This window comes from Epinephelus fuscoguttatus, linkage group LG21 (genome assembly GCF_011397635.1).
Source record: "Epinephelus fuscoguttatus linkage group LG21, E.fuscoguttatus.final_Chr_v1".
Taxonomy (NCBI): domain Eukaryota; kingdom Metazoa; phylum Chordata; class Actinopteri; order Perciformes; family Serranidae; genus Epinephelus; species Epinephelus fuscoguttatus.
This window is the reverse complement of record NC_064772.1, coordinates 13498519-13519036: the sequence shown is the minus strand read 5'-3', so window position 1 is coordinate 13519036 and position 20518 is coordinate 13498519. Positions and strand designations below refer to the sequence as shown.

Genomic DNA, 20518 nt, shown 5'->3' with positions numbered 1-20518 from the left:
TGTTTCAGGGTGAATAATTTCTATAGATCTCTCTTTTTATGGTTGCATATAAATACAATTATCCAGCATAAAAGTGGATGGACACTGTGTTGTAGATTTTGGATGAGGCTAAAGTAACAAAAAAAGAAGACAAAAAATAGAAAATTAAAGCTGAAATACCATCAGACCATAATTCCACACATTATCTGCTACAAATCACAACACATACAATCCAACACTGTCACATGTTCTGCCTGTTTTCTTATCGTTTCAACATGACTGACAGCAAACGCAGCCTGCGGGCATCATGCCTGAGCCACATCTGTTATGATTTATGAAGGCAATCGCCTGCAACCATTTAATGCCACAAAAGACTCATTAAAATAAAGTGAACCCTGTGGCAAAGTCGTGATGATACTGTAATATTTGTGTATGAAATTACAGTAAATCTGCAGAGGCCTTATGCTGATTTATTTTTAATTCGTTTTTCTTATATTAATAGCTGTGTTAAATATTTAAAGTATGAAGTGTTTCAAAAACAGCAATATTTGTGCCTTCTTTCACACATAGCCTACTGGTCACTATTTGAAAGCCATTTTCTTGTATGTGTGCAGATTTTGATGCTATAGTTTTGTATACATCCCGAAAGTGGACCCTAGTGCGTCATGACATACACTGCCACCCACTGGCCAGTCCTTGTAAATGCAACACAAATCTCTCAAAAACAAGATGGCCGACAAGACACAAGAAATGTTGTGCAGCTCAGGAATATCTCGCCAGTCTTTCTATACCAGGTAAATAAAATTTAGTAACATCTATGGAGTCATACACTTGTTAAAATTTCCAAGTATTGGTTTTAAATCTGGAGAAAAATCAGAGTAATAATCTGTCCTCTAAACTGGGCATTACACATCACTATATTTCAACTACAGTTATCACAGTTACAAAAAATGTGTCATCTGCAGTGCCTGTTTGGCTTCAAAGAGGAACTTCATCTGTTTTCAGAATTTGTACATTTTATTCCTACAGCTAAGGTGCCAGGAGCAAGGACCAAAATGAGGGAGGGTGGAGGAGACAGGAGTGAGGAGTAGAAACAGAGAGAGCAGAGGCTGAGGAGTACGGCTCAATGCTTTTGCAGCACACTGGGTAGTATTAGAAAATGTTAAAATATGTGAACACATTAGTTTAACAGCAAAACTATAAATTATAATCTGTCATTTAATTCATTGGTTTATAAACTTTAGCTGAAAACTCAAATGCATCCTGATGGGACATGTGAAAAACTCCCCGAAAAAGCCATGTTTGAAAAAATGAATTTCAATGTACTTACGTATTTTTATGTTTTGTTTTTCATGCCTAAAGAGGAATAAAAATACCAAGGGAAAAAATCTTGACTGAGGTATTCATAATTGATGCATAAAATGGCTAGAGCCTATCCCCATTGTTCGTTGCTGTCTGTGTTTTGTCTGGACATTTGTTGTTGTTGTTGTTGTTGGTTTTTTTTTTTTGGCTGTATGTAGTTTTTTGTGCCAGTGTGTGCAGTCAGCATGCTGTTGGGGATTCAGTAACACCCCCCATGGGGGTTCTCTCCTTTAAAATGTCACACACATAAAGGTCAGAGGTTGCATCTCAGAGAAATCCTCAGGCCAATATGGGGAAGAAAACATGAGGAGGTATTTACCAGGGGGCTGGTTTGATATCAACATGACACAGCTGCTTCTGTTCATTCTCTCTGATATCCTCAACCTTTTTTTTTTTTTTTTTTTTTTTTACCACCAAAGACCTGAAGGAATAAAGTGTTTTCAGTTGAAATCGTGTGTTCAAATACTGCCGCTTTGTTAGTGGACCTAATTTTGAAAATATGACATGCGAGTTACCCTCCTGCGTCAGTTTTGGACGTTATACGATGGCGTGTCAATTTATGCTTGTTACATGCATTGTGTCTTTTTAAAATACACAGGAAATGTACAGTTTCTGCTTGTTACATGCATACAGTCTTATGGCATAATGTAAACTTACAGCAAAGGTAAAACACTTAGATTTTATGTTTGTTTCTGTAAGTTTAGGCAACAAAATCACGTTGATTTTGGAAAAAAATCATGGCTGGGATTAAAAAAAGTATGTTTGTTACTAACGTCATGTGACATACATCATGAGACATATGCAGAGACTGTATAAAAAGATGGACAATGTGACAGCCCTCAAAAGTGAAGCCAAAACATCTGGATTGCCCCCTGGTGGCTGGCTGCAGTACTGGTCATAAAGCCCATCCTCTCCATGTTAGTGGATACGATACGACGTGGGCCAGACTAAAAGCTCCAAGTAAAAGTCAGAAAAAAAAATTCCCCAAAGACAGTTATTGTCATTTTAGGAAGTTCTTACCATTCTGATGTTTGTTCAAGTGTTTATTTTTCTCACAAGTTAGGTCATTGAATGGGAAAAGAGCAGGATTGAGAGTATGATTGACAGCCATTGCTTGCTATCAATGGCGTTGCTCGTGATTGGTCGGACAGGTGTATGGGCGGGAAGTCGATACTGGCCGCAGACTCTAAATGATGTCACAAGCAGAAGACTGCAGCGGCCGTATCTGGGATATTTTGGCTTCATTTTTGTACAGTGAGGGGAAGTGAAGACGCGTCATTCATCTTTAGATACAGTCTATGGACACGTGTCACCGTACTGCACCACACCCATAGCATGCTACACATACTAGCACGCTCGTTGAAATAATTCCATTGACTTTTGTTTTTACATGGGAAACGAACAACGGGTGATAGTCTGGAGTTTGTTGACCAATCCATCGTCCCTCATGTCCTTACTATGTGGACTTTCTTGCTATTTACTGGCTGCAGTCTGGTGCACAAAGGACGCCTTTGTGCGTTGGTATCTGACGCGGACATCCAGTGACAAAGCTGGGGTATTTGAAGAGGTCAGTTATTGCCCTCTGTGTCAACAACTGCAGCTGCGCGGTGCGTATCATACCGCCACAAAAGGTGCCTCTGTGCATCGGTATCTCCCGCAGAGATCACAGACAAAGCGGCGGTATTTGATGAGCTGGGAATAAGAAAATGGAGAGGGATCAATCATGCACAAAGGATACTTCACTGCAGGTCACAAAGACGGTCTGCACACTGTAGGTTATAAATTAATTCTCTGTTCTTTTAAGGCAACGTTTCGATCTACAAGAATTTACTGAGGAACATCTTGTAGATCATAACCTTCTCCTTTGTGACCTTCTTAAAATGGATTTGTGTGAGGAAATATGTACAACAGACAATAAAAAAATGTTGGTAATGAGACATCACTTCCACATGAACTCGTGTTGCATGGGGGCAGCTATGCTAAATGTTAGATAAATCAAACATCACAAGGAATTTGTTACATTTTACGTTTAAATGAACAAAACAGATTACAGCAGAGGAGAGAATGTACATTTCTTACAATGTGACAACACTGAAGCAGCTTTTTTTTTTTTTTTCAGAAAATACATCCTTCAAAATGGATTGAAATGTAAAGTATTCAAGTGAAAGAGCATGGCTTTTGTATTTACACGATCTCTAGATATTTTACACAATTCTAGTTTAAATATATAACCTCAAACACAATATTTACCAAACCAGAGAGGAAATGGATACAGCAAACATGAGCAAAAACGTCTAGTTTACTAATGACATAAATAAAACCTTCATTTACAGATTTAAGTATATGACATTTTATTATTTACATTATACTTAATCCTGTCCTGCTTTTAGATTAATAAGAACAGTGGTGACTTATAATCAATGCAGTTTTCATTTGTTTCATTTCAAAGGTTTATGAAGAAGCTGTGACGAATCAAATACTCATATCATGTAGCATGACACATGATAACACACTGCCACATTCAGATCCTGACAGATTATGGACCAAATGGCTAAAAAAGTTCAGTCGTGTGATCAGTACTGTTTGATGAGCCTTCGTCTCTGTGAGGTCTTCCTCAGTAGATGTCTGAAGTCATACGGGTTGTCGTCAGTCCGACTCTCTGTGGAGGGCATTCTGGGAACGGAGCGCCTGTCGACAGGAGAGAGCAGTAAACACATAGACGGAAAAAAAGGGAAAACAATAAGAGATGGTTTGAAAGATTTAAGCCAAAAAAAAAAAAAAAAAAAAAAACAGGATGAGAAATGAGATCTAAAGATCCACATTCAGGGGAAAGATTTCATATTGTTTATTATCTTCAGCAACAATATATCATGTGCGCGGGCTGTCTGAGGCAGTGACCAGGCAGGACTGGGAAACAGATGAAATTAGTACATAGATTTGTCATTTTGAACGGCTGGAATGCGAAATGCAAGCGTGAAAAAAAATCTGTAAAGAAAGACACACTGATCCTGATGGTGCAAGTACCTAATGGTTCCATTGCAATCCAGCTAAAATTCTTAACTCTATTCACAGCTGTCTGTAGGATGAAGGTCACTCCCTCTGTATCCATCATTCAGCAGCAGTGTTGTGCGATCTATCTGCAGTCTTTCATTTGTCAGGAATTATAATTGATATTTTCAAATTAAAACTATACAAACAGTTTTCTTTTAAAAAGACAAATTAATTATATCTCACTTTATCTCATGATTTAAATGCACTGCTTTGTGTGCAACCTTTTAATCTAATTTAGCAAACAAAATTGGATTGTACAGCGCAAGTTTTACTGAGTCCAAGCAGTTTCCCTACAGACAAACTGAAGCATCTAGTATCATATAGTCAGTGTACACAGACATTAATCTCTATCAACAGATATCTGCAGAATCTGTAAGTAAAAGGAAATTATTATCAGAAGAGTTCAGGTCTCTTATTGACCAATCACGTTTGAGCGGCAGGTAAACAGTCTGTGTGGAGTAGCACTGGCCGAAATGCAATCTGGGAACCCATTGGCAATCGTGTGCCAATGATTTAGCTTTTTATTTATTATTTACTTGCATTCATATGCAGATATCTGTTTACAGAGATTGGCCTAAATGAGCGAAAGAGGAAGTCTTGGCCCAGACATCTGCTGGCTACACCGGAAAACCCAGAAATATTAATAGTTGGCCCTGGAGGCTTATTGTTGCCACACTGATAGCTGATGGATTCTGAGATTGCGAAGCAGACGGCGGTGGGTGGCGCAACAGGCCAAAACACATATTCAAAACATAAACATGATTTGCGGACTGTAAAAATGTTTAAATGCGAATATTCTGGCTGTACGATTGTTGTCGGTGAGATCAGTATGTTATATGAACATTATTCCTTTGTCTCTGTGACATATTAGGAGGATTTTACGACTATTTGCTTTAGATTTCTTACATATAGCTCCTTTAAATCAGTGAGACAGCTGGAGAAAAATCAAGGAGGTTATTCACAACCTGGACCGTGAGGTGTGGTTTAAAAAGGTCCCAGAAAGCTAGTAAGAGGACCTTTGAGTCAAAAAATGAGCCTCGTTAAAAATGGAAACCATGATAATGTGAATTTCAGTGTCTGCATGTACGTTCACATGTACGAAATCTTTCAGTTTTTGCCCTTATTCTGATAAAGACAGCATTCTTGCTAAGCTGTTTACATGGCTAATGAAAAGGATAAATATTCCAGTAATATTCCTGTTTAAATGCAGCCTTGTGTTCTCAGATTATTGTGCCCTAACATCCTTTATCAAGTCAAAGTATGGAAAAGTGGAACGGCTGGCTCTTGTTCCATTTTGCTTCTTTGCGTCAAAATAGGATTTTTCTCAAAGTTTTCCCATCAGTGGCTGTTTTTATTAAAGAGGGAAGCAGTGTTTGGATAGTGAACACCACAACCGCCTCCATCTTCTATTCCTTCAACCAGCTTCTTGAAAAGGTTGGCGTTGTGATATTTTTGCATAAAACCTGCCGATATCCAAGTCTTTCATGATGTCTAAAAGTAGGTGTGTTTCTTCTTCAACCAGAAATTTGGGCTTTTCTTTTGGGCGTGCATCTTAACCCAACAGCCTTGCAAACTGTTGGCAAGCTGGCTTGTCTACAATGCACAGGACTAACTGTAAATAGGCACGATGCAAACTGTTCAAAGTGTGAGACGCATATGAACGTGCTGTGTTCATGTCCAAAGAATGCTCCTAAAAGAGCACTGAATCTCCAAAACAGGAAGTTAACTCTCTGCTGCTTTTAAAGCATGAGAGACGCTGATATCATTGGTTATATTGATAATGACGGCCATTTTTCTGCAGCTTTCCAAAAAAAAGAGCTCTGAGTTGTTGCTCTTTTCTGGACCATTGATGGTAATTTGGTATATCAAAAACATAGAGAAGAACGTACCTGTTGTCACTGACAGGTTTGGGAGGTGCTGGTTCAGTGACGGCCCTCTCTCTGGTCTGTCTGCTGGCAGCAGCTGGTTCCTGCTCTGTGGACCGCCTCGTCTCTGTAGACCCTCTCCTCTCTATGGACTGCCGTCTCTCGGGCAGGCTGCTGGGTGGCGTCTCCTCTGTGGGGATGCAGGGTTCAGACCTGCTGGTGGACAGTTCACGGTAGTAGTGGTCATCCACATCCAGCAGCTTCCCTGGACTGGAGCATAAACAGAAGGAAGGGATGGATGAGAGGAGGACAATCAGACACTTGGGCATCACTTTTTTGGTGATTGTTTATATATAGTCTGGTGACTCATACCAAATGCTAGTCTGAAGTGGTGGCGGTCATGAAAACAAAATCATCCACACCTTTATACACTCTTGCTTGCCTTCAACTTCATGTACACTGGGATTATAAGTCAGTCATCACTGTTATGCCTGTAACTGTACCAGAACACTGCAGCTAGTCTCCTGACAGTTATCCTAAAGAGGGACCACATCCCCCCAACTCTACCCTCCATTCACTAAGATTTTAAGGTTCTCCTGTTTGTCTAAAAATTCTTAAACAGGCTGCCCTCTCCTTTATTGCAGACCTTGTAGCCACCCGTTCTACCCCCAGGTCCTTCAGGTCGGCTGCTTTTTGGCTCCTGGGTGGCTATCTGAATTTAAGCTCAGGGATGAACGCGCCTTTGCTTTTTAAGTCCCAGACTATCCAAGACCCCAGACCTATCAAATCTGCCCCCTCCATTGACTCTTTTAAGTCCAGGCTAAAAACATACTTTACTCACTCAGTTTGAATCGTCCCAATGTGGCTGTTTTTTGACTTGTGTGTATGAGCTGTGAGCGTTCATGTCAATGTTTGTTATTTTGTTTGGTCTTATATTTCAGATTTTAGCTTCTTGTTCTGGTGTTGGTCATTGTGAGTTGTTTTCAAATGTGATTGACTTGATAACTGTCCTGAGATACACAATGTTAAAAAGTAATGTCCAGATTAAGCAGTAAAATGTAGGTTGCATATCATAGGAAGTGGTTTTGCAGAAATAGCAACTACATGTGATTCAGAACAGCCCCCAAAAGATTTCATTTCCATTTAGGAACGTTGAGGAACCAGTTCAGCCTTAACATGCACTGACAAACAAAAAAAGAAAACATAATTTGAGTTTTGGAAACAAGGGAGACCTAAAACAAAGAAAAAAACAGACTGATGCATTTCAGCCTTTGCCAACTTCTTACAGAGCAGGAAACACAGAGGCTTAATATAGACCACTCCTAAATGACTGCAATCAACACCTGGTAGATCACAGGTGTGTCTTCTCACAAAGAGACTATAAAATATCCTTACACACTTAAACAAAGCATTTTAATACACATGGCAGTGGATATCAGAGGTACAATTTATCATTTATCTTGAAAAATATGATTGGATACATTACTAGACATAGATGTGCTTGAAACTCCAACTGTCTATATAACATTTTCTCTTCATACATTGTATTTAATATTTCTGATGTAGTATTTTAATGCTGGCGTTCTTCACGCACGAGTTTGTGAAAATCCTGAGTGTTTCTATTATTGTACAGCTGCAGACAGGTATTTTTGTGGTGGAAAATATACATTTTTTATTATTCTAGTGAAGATTATCATGCGGTTCAAGCCAAAATCCTGCATACTCAACAGCTGAACATTCAGACTGCACAGGTTTCTAGATTTCCTGTTGAAAGGAAAATGTTTGCTTTATTCACTTTTTGTAACTATGTTTGACTTAATCCTTTCTTCTGATCTTGTTTTAAATGAAAATGGTGTTTATTTGATCTCTGATAATCATTTAGATATTATCAAGATATTTTGTTTTCATTCATGACATTTTAACTTCGCTCTCAGAGATGACACACCAGTTTGCCTCAGTGGCTGTGGTCTAACCATGTTTGCTCTCTGATCTGTAAAACACTGACAAATGACTTGGTGCTGTTTGGTTCTACTTCGACATCTGAACAAATACTTTTATTAAAACTTCAAAAACTGAGCAGATATGGTTAGACTTGGGTCTAAACTTGGGTCTAACCATATACTCAAAAAAATGAGGTTTAATCTTTATGTTTTCAGTGTGCCCAGTGTGCTTTTTCAAATCCACATTCTCTGTGTCTTTGTTGGTGCCTATTGACCTACTTGTGGAATTTGTGGCACCTTAATGTTGCAACATCTTGTTGTTGCTGTTGTGTAGTCAATATGTACAATCTTGTAATGGCCTTTTTGTTAATTTTCACAACAGACATGCTTTGTTTCCTGCCCAGTGGCTACAGATGTAAATAGCTTATAGCAAAGTCTGGCACAGCTAAGAAGCTGTGCATTGTCCCTGTCAAATAAACACATGAATAGGTCTGTTCTGCATTAAAGTGAAGGGAAAAATCTGAAGGAAAAAGTCAATAATTTCCACAAGTGATTGTGACCTCCCAAGCTGATACGACTTTTAGCAAAAATGTGTTTTGGTAGTCATTTTGAAAACATTTTTTTTTTCCATTTACTGAAGAAGATAAAGGATAAAATAGTCTATTTTATGTTTTCAAGTCAATGTCCTGACAGGATTTTCCTTTGAGACACTTATTTTGCCAGACAAGTAACTGACAGATTACAGAGGAAAGGACTGTAGGAGGCTAATTATGAAGCCAACAGTATCTAGAGGTATAAAGCCCCACAGCCTCACCCTCAGCTCCAGGGATGCTGTCATGAAGTTAAATCTCCGCTCTGACCTCCATTTGCACAGAAGTGAGAAAAAGAGAATTCCCATGTGGAGATTTTCCAGTAAACTCTGATGATCTAACACTGCAGTGAGGCCCGAGCTGACTTTGTAACTGTAATTGCAAATAACACAATCTTCCCACTGATGAAGCATGATAGACATGCTGTTTGATGGTAATTACCTCCCTGTTTTCTGGCTGAATAAAATGATAGAAACACATTTTTACACAAAGAATTGGATCAACACTGAAAACAATTTAATAAATAACACTGAAGTAAAGCACGTGGCATTGTGCATCTACTCATGGAGAGGCTCGTGCTTGTGACAGAGTGAGAAGTAAACATCAATGACATCTTTCTCCGCTTAGCTGTAACGTTAGATAGCTCAGTGGTGCTAAGTGAGCTAGCAGTAGATGCACATTTCCTCCTATATGGTGATACAGTTGACGGGTGTAGTTTGGGAGAAAGAAAATGGGTTCTTCATGAAACTGCTCACAACAAGGTCTGTGGATTATCTTGAGTAACTGGGTCATGATTTCTGGAAAGAGACATTGCTGTTGAGTTTTTCAATTGTATTTTTTGGCACTTTGAGCACCACAAGCTGAGTGCCATCTAGTTCCATTATACTGGAGAGAAGGCACATCTCTCCGGTCGATATCTCCAGCACCCTGCAACTCACACCAAAACAATTGAGATTGATAGATAGCACTGCAGGTATCCTAATGTTTTTAACTCTAGCACCATCATGAGGTTCATATTTTTGGTTTTGACTGAAATTTCTCAATGATTATTGTAAGAACTGCTATGAAATCAATCAGGTCCAGATTACCATGTAGCCCCCTGGATCGACCACAATAGCTTTGCTGACAACTTTTTGATAAAAACCTTCTCCTCTGGTGCTATGATAAGGTAAAAATTTTGACCAAATACCTGCAAAACTAATGACATTCTCATCAGCCTCAACTGTACTTTGTATTTAGTGCTAATTAGCATTAGAATAGTGTTAGAATAATAACAATGAGCTGAAATGTTGAACATGGAAAACACACCGTCCAAAAATTGGAATATTGTTAGCATGCTGATGTTTGCATTTAGCTCAAAGCAGTGCTGTGCCTGAGTACAGCCTCACAGAGCTGCTGTACTGTATAGAACGACTCACCATGACGTCATGCTAACACCAACAGTCACTTTCAGCTAGACAACTGGCATTTGACTTAAATGGTGTAGAGAAGTGAGGTCGGCAAACTTGTTTAAAACTGTCATTTTGAGCCATAACTGTGACATTGAAAGATACATCTATAGATGCAGTTTTAAAGTTTATATATGTGTATATATATAGCACACATTTCTGCTGTGCTTATTTGATGTATTTTGTTGCTTTGCTAGCGTCTTTGATAACCCAAATCTAAATCTAATAGCATGGCAGCTATATATTTGGAATATTTTCATTGCTTTACTGGAAACACAAACTGATGGAGGCAATAGTGAACCAGCAACTCCCGTGTTCTGCAAAGTAAAATTACTGTTTTTGTCAATGGAGTCTCGTGGCTTTGCGATAACAATTTTAGTTTCTGTCGGAAAGGGCTGTCTGACACCAAGGTTAAACGCTTGGAATATTCTAAATACTGTATACTGTACACTTAAACTAATGGTGATTTTGTTTAGGTGGACCTTTTGTAGGTAGCTTAACACTAACCAACTGAGGCACCATTTCATTTTATGTACATGATGCAGGAGTTTTCTACCTGGAAGTTATTGTAAACATGGCTGTCGGCTCTTGTTTTTGGATTTCAGTGGATAAAGCTTGAGCTTTTGTAGTTATGTAATTTCTATTTACACCTGGTTCAGACACCAGAGAACCAGTTCAGCCCTGATAGCTGAACCAGGGTTGGTTCATCACTGGTTCACTGCTCACACTAACTACCTGGATTTTCCTCTGATTATTTTCATCAGACTGTTTTTTGCTGCTTTCGGAAACATAACACACCCTTTTCCCAGGTACAGAGGAATTTTCCACAGAAATGACATCAACACTAGGTGTTGAAAATAGCAAATAAGAATGGTTTATTGAGCTGGCAGTAGGGCTGAATCCCTTCTGTGTCATATCTATAGATAGAGGGCGCAAAACAGACATGTGATAGATCATTGCTTTAATATTGTCAATAAAAGAAATCTGTGGTTTGCTATTGCTGTTTCTCTCTGCCTCCCTATTTCTCCTTTTGTATTTCTTTACTCCCATTTACCATCATCACCTCTGTCTGTCTCTTCAGTTTTCACTCTTCTTACCACCCACGCTCTCCCATCTCCCATCCTCCTCTGCTGTCAGCTTCAGCCAGAGATGCAATCTTTCCTGCTGACCTTCTCATCCCTAATGATGCATGTAAACTGCTCCTGTCCATCGCTGGCTTTATTTATCTGCTTACAAATTATTACCCTTGATGTTTAACGCTGTGTCGCACTGTGTGTGTGCATCATCAAGGTGTGTGTGTGTGTGTGTGTGTGTGTGTGTGTGTGTGTGTGTGTCTCTTCAGACTGCTGTGATAAAGTACCCTGGCCCCTTCTTGTTCAGCACAGCCCTATCGGTCTATCTTCACCCCCTCACTCTGGGCGGTATGCTCACCTTGTGGCCTGTGCGACACATACATATGCATGAACACACACATCCACACACACTCTCCAGTCACCTTTTGTCACCAACCTTACATACCACCACACCAAATATGCCTGATGCCTAACATTAAATTTTCAGTATGTTTAGCTAATGTAGCCAAGGTGAAAGATGGGGCTAATTAATTTCACAGAGGATGTGTGTAATCCTGCAGATCATTAAGTTTGGACCCAGACACTGTCCTTATGTTGGAGCTGGGCTACAGTCATTACTCCTGACCCGCTGTGCCAAGCAAGCAGGCAGCAGGCCAACCTCTTAAAAACAGTGGTGATAGGTTGTTAAAATTCGGTTGAAGTAAGGACTTGCACACTTACTCCTCTTTCCTGGGCTTGCGTTTATCATCCTGGACAGACCGCTGGGAGGAGAGAAACAGAGGAGAGATAACTACATGTCAATCAAACACTCCCAATCTCTGTGCTCAGTTAAAGCAAAAAAGAAAGTGGTTTTAGAACAGTGGTTCCCAACCTTTGGCTTGTAACCCCCAAAGACTGAGTTTAAAAGTTGAGACCAGTTAGCCAAAGAGAAATTTTAACCACGCTAGCAGCAAATATCTCAACAACAACACAATCAGGCTCCTCAGGCACTCAGTGACCTTGTGGCCCCTCTTCGGGCTCAGTGGAGCATTCAGAGGGAATCGCAAGGTGCCCTTACATAAATCCTCATTTGGACTAACAGCTTTTTTTTTTCTGGGGATCAACATGTAGAACTGGCAGAAGAACACTTTTTCATCCCAACTTGTCAAATACAGACACTTGGTACACGTTGAAATGTGACACCCTAGGTACCCTCCTGCGTCAGTTTTGGATGTTCAGTGATGGCGTGTCAATTTACGCTTGTTACATGCAATGTGTCTTCAAAATAAACTTAATTTTTTACAGGAAAAATACAGTTTCTGCTCCTTGAATGGAGATAGTATTTAAAATAAACTTACAAAGAAGTTAAAACACTTCATTTTTAAGTTTACTTCCTTCGGTTTAGGCACCCAAAGCATTTGGTTAGGCAGAGGCAGTCCTGGCTAGTTTTACGCCCTGGGCGAACCATCCCTCGGCCCACAAACCCCCACCGCTCCCCACCCCCCACGGTACGATACCAGTGAAAGTATCACGGTTCTGAGTAGTATCATGATACCACAGCAAAAATTAGGCAGATGTGCCTTTTGTCATTTATAAAAAGATAAATCACTTTTCTAGAATACATCAATGATATTTCAATGGAATAAATTACTTATTGACTTATTCATACTTCAAAAACAGCATCAATCAGTGATTAACATAGGGGGGATCAAAATAAAATAAATAAATAAAATAAAAATCAACCAGCCACCCTCCTCCCCTGACAAGTAAAGAACAGTCCCTAAAGTGCAGTGACGTTTGTGGGCCGTTACCTGCCACAAAGAGAGAAATGCGAACAGCTCATTTCTCCTCTGACATGCCACATACCTGTGTGCCGCCACGGCTCGGTTGTCCAGGTGCTACTGGGCTACTGTTGTTTTTATTTGCTTAATACTTTGGTTTGTGACCAAATTGTTTCCCATTAGCTTCAGCTGTACATGCTAAAGTAAGCATGATCGAAATTAAAATTGTGAAACATCAGCATATTAGCGTCGTCACAGTGAGCATGCTAGCATTAGCATTAAGCACATACAACTGCTGTGACTCAGCAACCTCACAGAGCTGCTGGCATGTCTACAGACTTATAAGGCCTTTGCTACCAAGTCTATATTTTTTGTCCAAAATAGCTGCACTTTTAAAATAAATACGACCTCATGTTGTGTCAATCACATTTACACACTGATGGACAGCTCAACTCCTTGATGTAGCCATGGTGCCAAATGCGAGAGGCGGGCAGAAAGTTGCCAAAGCCAGAGAGGTAACTCCAATGGAGAGAAGCAAGGGAGCAAATTTGTCTTTCCATTCTGTCTTGTATTGCAAATATTACAACAATTAGGGATATACTTGATTTTTTTAAAGGCCTAAGAAGGTGAAAGTGTCCAGTAACTTATAGAAAAAGCAAATATTAATAAAAACAAACACAAACAAGATTTTTCTGTTGCAGATACTGTTTATATTTTTCATCATTCCTATCCTGTTTATCCTGTCATCATGACTCCTCTGTTATTCATGTGGCCTTTTGTGGGGTTGTGACCTCATGTTGGGAACCACTGTTCTACAAGACATTTGTGACAGCTATTCACTTTTCAATCAATAGAAGCATTTCTAAAATATTAAATCTCTTTACCTTTGAGCAAATTTTGCATCATTAAATTTATCAGGAAGTGATCAAGTTATTATCGGGTCAATCATGTTTTTAAACTACAGTGTTTAAAGTTTCCTATTGCTAAAGTTTCTTACTCTTTATCAAAAGTTGAATCGCGCGTCTCCATTATTAATTTATTAAATTATTGATGAGATGCATTATACGTTATATAACTAGGTCAATTAAACAGAACTGGCAGCATTGTAAACAAACCTTAAGTGCTGCAAAAAGAGCTACTCTGCGCTCGGCTATTGTTCGCTGAAATCATGAAACATTACAAATAATTGCATGATGAGAACACTGAATAAAAAGCATTAAAAACAAACTGCTGAAGAACATTATTTGTACTAAATGTACTAAAGAAACACTGGACAGTACCTCTTGTAGTTAAGAGTAGCGCAGACGGGAAAAAAAAATTGCTAATCAATAGTGCATTGTGGTGGCTCATAGCTGGGGAAGCAGTTACGTTGTCACATGGCAGCTGACGGCAAAGCTTTGTTGTAGTAAATATCTGAAATCGATCTCCGTCTCTTTTTCTGTGACTCACATGAATCAGGGTGTAATAGGTGGAGTCCTCTGGTGTGTTGAGGGTCTTTGGCTGCTGGGTCCGGCGGGGGGTCCTAGACTTTCTCTTCTCTGCTGAAAAGTGACAAAGATTGTTGAAAACATCAGGCAGGAGTTTTATGTTGTGCTGAGCAGTTAAAGTTAGAAGGGTAATGATTCCTGTAGGAAGCATTCAAATGAATGGACACTGAAAGGAAAACTGAAACTCAAACACATGTTTACACATTATTAATCTACAATATTCTTTTTAATGATGTTTTTTTGGCACCCTAAAATGCCTTTTAACAACTTTTGATAGGTGTCTATCTATATGGGGAGTTTAAAGAGTTTATGATTGTCCTGCATCTGCATTTCATCATGGTTTACTGAGGTTAATGTTAAAAAGGGAAATGTCTGCTTTCCTACATTTTCTGTGGTAAATTTAATATAAGAAAAATACAGTAGCAAAAGAGAGGCTATTTTTTTTAAGGATTATTAATTTCACTTTAATGGCAAAGGACGTTTTTTCACTCTTTCACACACAGGAGAAAAATGAGAGGAGAGAGAGATGGGGAATGACATGAAACTGCAGTCCCTGGCTGGACTTGTTGGGATACATGGACGGCACCTTAAACCCCTCTCCCTCCGGGCACCCGGGCATCCCAAAGGCTTTCTGTCTAAAAACACTGCATCTTAAAGAAAAGCAGCACCACATCTCCTGCCTTTTCAGCTTTGAGACATAACATTACTATTTGCTAAAATTATTTTTAGTCTGTCCTACCTTACAGCTGGGGTAGGCAGTTTTGTTTTGGCTCATTTGGCAAAAATCCCATGATAAACTTTGAGCAATGTAATTAAAGTAGTCTGAGAGAAAACTAGACTTCTGCACCTCCTCTTGGCTCTGCTTTCAGGCTTTAGAAAATCTAGCCCATGATGGGAAGCTTTGGCCAATCACAGGTCATGTCAGAGAGCAGGCATTTCTATTGATTGTTCTACAAATACAGATGTGTGTGCACATTCAGTAAAAGTGAGAGTGGCAAAGAAGCCTGCAGAGAAAGTTGATATTCCAGCACTGGCAACAACTGCCTACACTGCAGAGCAACCCAAACAAAGAAGATAGACTTATCAGAAAGAGTCTGAAAGAGAGTCTAAAACCCCACAATAAAACACATGTCAATATTAACAAAACGTTTATGAGATGGAAAGTATGGGGTGCTAATAGCTGAGCCTTCTGCTAACCGGATTCAAAGGCTCATAGCCATGGCTAATTCAAGTTGATATAGCTAGTTAGAGCCTCGAATTACACACTGACCTCTGACATATTCCCCTCTGCTACAGATCAGCCCTGACTACCTGCCAGATCAACAAACTTTCTGTGCTGCTGTTGTTACATTAGTTAGTCCTGGCACTGCTGCTGGCCACCAGCCCATTGTAACACCAGTGCTGTGGGGTTTGCACCGGCCGAATTCAAGCTGTTACGGCCCCAGAGCCACTGCCCGCTCTCCCCCCAGCAAAGCAGCCCATAGCTGTAGGGAGCGAGGCTTAGGGGGTGGCTAAGCGAGAGCGAGAGGAAGGAGGAGCTGAGCGAATGTGCTGCATGCAAATGTTCAATGAGAAATGATTCATTTAATTCAATGTATGGGCAACACTGGGGTTACTGTATGAAATGAGTGCATTTGCCTGTAGTCGCCTGGGGGGGGGGGGGGCTTCAGACAGAGAGGGGAAAGCTACAGGAGGAAGGTGTGATTTTCAAATTCTGCCTTTTTTGTGCCTGTTCCAGAAAACTGCATACTCCAGCTGTAAAGTTTGGTAAAGGTGGTGGTACTGTCTGCAGAAACCTGCGACCTGACAACATGATACAAAGTGATCTGAAGGTTTTTTTCCACTGTGATGGGATTCAGTGGAGGTTGGGCAAATGCTACAAAAAGTAGCAAAAAAAATAGTCAGGTCATCAGGGATTTGTCGATTTGTCCATCATGATCAAACAGCTCCAGAGCCAGCGGTATCATTACACACATGGCTGGTTGGACAGAGACTATTGAGTATGATGTGGCACCATGCCGACCTCTGACTCGTCTGACTTGTACTTATTGAGCTTTCCTCCATACACACTGCAGTTTAACCCTAAGGCCTTTGGCAGTTTGAATTTTCCAACAGAGATTATGTGAACCAACCTTTGACACAATCAAAGTGTCCTATAACTTTGATTTCCTGCACCGTATTGAACATAAAGAGAGAGTCTGTGACCAGCTGAGCAGCTTTTCATGCACCACGTGATCCACACTGTGGTGGATGTGTTGCAATCTATCATATCTGTCATTACTGTTACAAATTCCTCTTTTGGCATGTGATTGTAATTGCAATTATGAACATATTACAATGACCTTTGCTTGTTGCTCATTATTAATCACCGTTCATGCAAGAGGGGAAAACACACGGCAATCCATCATGTGCAGAAGCTCCTAGGTAACGGAGGTGAAAACTTTGTAATATTGAACAACTGTATCTAAAGGTCAAGCTGTATTGCTCAAACAACTAAATCCACCGATTTCACACACCCTCTTATTAATTCCTGCCATAATTGTTTGAAACGCTCGCTCACAAAACGTGATTAACATTTGACGACCTTTCCCATGAAGAACAAATGTGACTGGCATTCCTCTGCGTTCATTGTGTGTGTCACAAATGATTCTGATGAGGTTTATTGTGTCAATGAAATTTACAGCTTAGGACTGTCGATGGAGAAATGACCTAGCTGAGAAGCATAATTTAATCGGGAGTTGCAGTAGCCCTTGGAAATAACACAGATAATTTATTCTGCTTTACCTCAGGCACTGTGCTGCTGTGCTGCAGAAAAGCCTGTAAAGGGCAAACATGCCCAGATTAAAGGAACACTGTACTCTAACAGTAACTGTGTGGAGTCATGTGTGTATTATGTTTCACTCTTAGCTCTACGTATATTTGACATCAAAATGAAATCAGACATTAGCAGATCTAAAAGTACAACTGCAACTGCATGTAAGTGAATTTCACTTAATGAAACAGTTTGACATTTAAGGAACATGCTTTTTTGCTTTCTTGGTAAGCATTAGTACTGTCTGTACAGTACTGAAGATAGAGCCAGCAGTCAGTTAGCTTAGCATTAAGACTGGAAACAGGGTGAAACAGCGAGCCTGGATCTGTCCAGTTGCAACAAAATCTGCCCACCACTGCTACTGGACAATTCTGTACATTTTCAAAAATAAATTGTATTCAAAGGCAGCATTAACGATATCTCTTTTTGACTATATCTGTACATGGGATTTACTGTATGGATTAAGGTAAGGGAAAGATCCTGCTTGGGACAACAACTATGGTTAAGGTATAAATAAAGGAACACTTCACCCTCAAATCAACAATCCAAAATTTTACTCTACGAGATCACAGGTCACCACTGAGCTAGCTAACATTACAGCTTAGCCGAAGAGGACACCATTAATGTCTGCATTTTGCACTGTCACAAGCACAAGCCTCTCATCCATGAGTAGATTCATTTCTTCATTTGCGCAGTGATATGGCTGGTCTAGTTCAGTAGACAGAAAATAGCTCCTTTATTTTTCTGAGAAGAGACATTGATATTGAGTTTTTCCAACACTCGGCAACTCACACCAAAATAATCTTGACTGATAAACAGCACTACAGGTAAGAGGAAAAACAAGTGTTTTTGATTTTGTGATGAACTGTTCCTTTAACAATTTTTTTTCCCTACAGAATCTGTGCATGGCAACTACAGTATGGTTTAAAGTTTGGGAAAGATCACCCTTAGAACAATAACTATGGTTAAGGTGTAGTTACGGTTTGGCAATAAAACGCTTTGTTAAAGTTGGATTTTGACTATGCAATAAAATAAAATCTTCCTCCTACATATGAAAAGTTTAATTTATAACCATAAAATGGAACCTTGCTCAGTTCAACACACTCAACCTGGAACCTTTCGATCCATTCGATCTGGTATTCGATCTGATGGCTAACGGCTAATGTTAACAACCTTACATTGATATTGGTGTGTAACTGATATCTTGGCATCTGTGTGTCTGTATGGCTCTTCCTTATTGTGCTACTCTTTCACAACATTTTACTTCAGTCAGGTTGCCTTATGTTAAAAAAGCAACTGACTTGAGAATGTTCAGAAATTCAAAGAAAATTCAATTTGTCATCTACCAGGATTGCCACTTTTGGCCTCAGTAGCCACAGTGAAGCAGCTGTGGTTAGGTTTGAGGAAACTAAATCATTAATTCAAGGTTAGGGAAAGCAGTTCGTCTGTGACAGCACAATAAAGTCACCAAAGATCAACTGAATGCCAAAATAATCATGATGCTGTCTAAGGAAAGACAGTCATTGGTATTATTACATAATCATTGCATTACTTTCTCAAGACACCTGAACCCACGACAACAGTGACATTTCAGCTGCCAGCTCTGTTTTGCAAAGACGGTGAACTTTCAATTTGCTGCCTCCCCCCGCTCAGCACCCCGAAAGCAATTACACCTATCACCTGTGCAAATCAAATTTTATTTTTGATGACACATTGGGTAGAGAAGCTCTTCCTGTGTTGGCACTTGACTTTCCCCAGCTTCCTGATCTAATCGAGCGTCACGAGAGAGAAAAGAGAATGGCGTACGTCGATAACATCGCCTTCCTCTGTGAGAAGACGATAATAAAATCTCTGCTTCTTTCTTAACATAAAGAAAACAAGAACAGTGGGGAAAAAGCAGGCACAAGCCCACACACCTTAACTTTGAAATAATAAATACTGAGCAAGCAGCAATTCCTGTCTCAAACCCTTTATATTTACAAAGAATAATGTTTCCTTTTTTGTTCAGTGTAGCAGGAAATGAAACAGTTGCACTCTGACTTATATGGGTGAATGAACGTCATTCAGCTGTGTGTCTGCGAGGGATAACGTCAGTGCAGCAAAGACCAAAAAAGTCTCTAGTGAGGGATGAATAGACTAAGAGAATACAAACATGTCCTCCTTAGACAGACAGCCTGTCTTCCTTAATTACCTAAGCTTCAGAAACAGAACCAAAAATGCACATTAACCTCAGGTCAATCCACGCCAACATTATGAATTACATTTATTGCTTTATAATCTGTTTTTCACAGAGCATAATCTCAATTATCTTACTTGATTGGTGAATCTGGGGAGCATAGCCATTGATTGCTTTTCCTCTCACAAACATGCCATTGCTCTCGGGGTTTGATTGATGGGCCTGGATGATCTCATTCAACTTCTGCTGCAGGGCCAGAAAGTCCTGAGAAGTCTTTGTGATCTGTTGAAGAGATTTGGAAAAATAATATATGAGTGGGGGGAAAAGGATGTGTTAAAGAGGTGATTGGGTAATTTTGCTTTCAATAGCCCGACACTATTACTAACAGGTTAATTTTTGAGGAAAAAACAAAGTAATGCAAAATTACGTATTTGTATTGTAAATGTTCTGTGTCGTAAATGCCTTTTACTTTATTATCTGATGGCTTTGCTGACAGACAGACAGATAGTTAGCCGCATTCACATACAGAAAAACACATTGCTCACTGCCCGCCCCCTGGTCTCCACTGGTTAGCTAACGTTAGCATTGGCTTGCACTGTGCACCACCTAACTCGGGTGGGAGCTAAGTAAGCTAGCAGTGCTGCTAATTCTGGATTAACACTGCTAAAGCCGTTGTCATGGCGGGATGATGTTGCTGTGGAAACATGGTGGCCACCCTCTGGTCTCCACCAGGTAACCTCGAAGAGTTATCGGACATAGATGCAGTGCGCCACTGAGTGCCTCCATTTTAGTTAGCCAATGCTGCTACACAGGCGGCTCTTGCCTGCACGGCTCTTCTCTATTTTAACATGGCTGATCTATTCTTTCCCCTTTATGTGCAGCTCTGCGACCCTCCAACTGGTAATAAATACATAAAAACCTTGCTCCGCCCTGCCTACATCTTTTGGATGTAAGTTGTTTATTTTGAGCCGCAAA

General features: G+C 39.9%; 1 protein-coding gene across 1 annotated transcript in view; it reads right to left on the bottom strand.

Moving 5' to 3' along the window:
- Window positions 1-3422: 3422 nt before the first annotated feature.
- The window catches only part of myo3a (myosin IIIA), a 103606-nt gene continuing 86510 nt past the window's right edge, over window positions 3423-20518 (bottom strand). The window contains exons 32-36 of the mRNA XM_049565300.1: window positions 19681-19825; window positions 14518-14609; window positions 12029-12069; window positions 6282-6527; window positions 3423-4029 (exon numbers count right to left, since the gene is read on the bottom strand). Coding sequence (XP_049421257.1) covers window positions 3915-4029; window positions 6282-6527; window positions 12029-12069; window positions 14518-14609; window positions 19681-19825 — 639 coding nt within the window. The 3' untranslated portion in view covers window positions 3423-3914. The remainder of the gene's footprint in view (window positions 4030-6281; window positions 6528-12028; window positions 12070-14517; window positions 14610-19680; window positions 19826-20518) is intronic.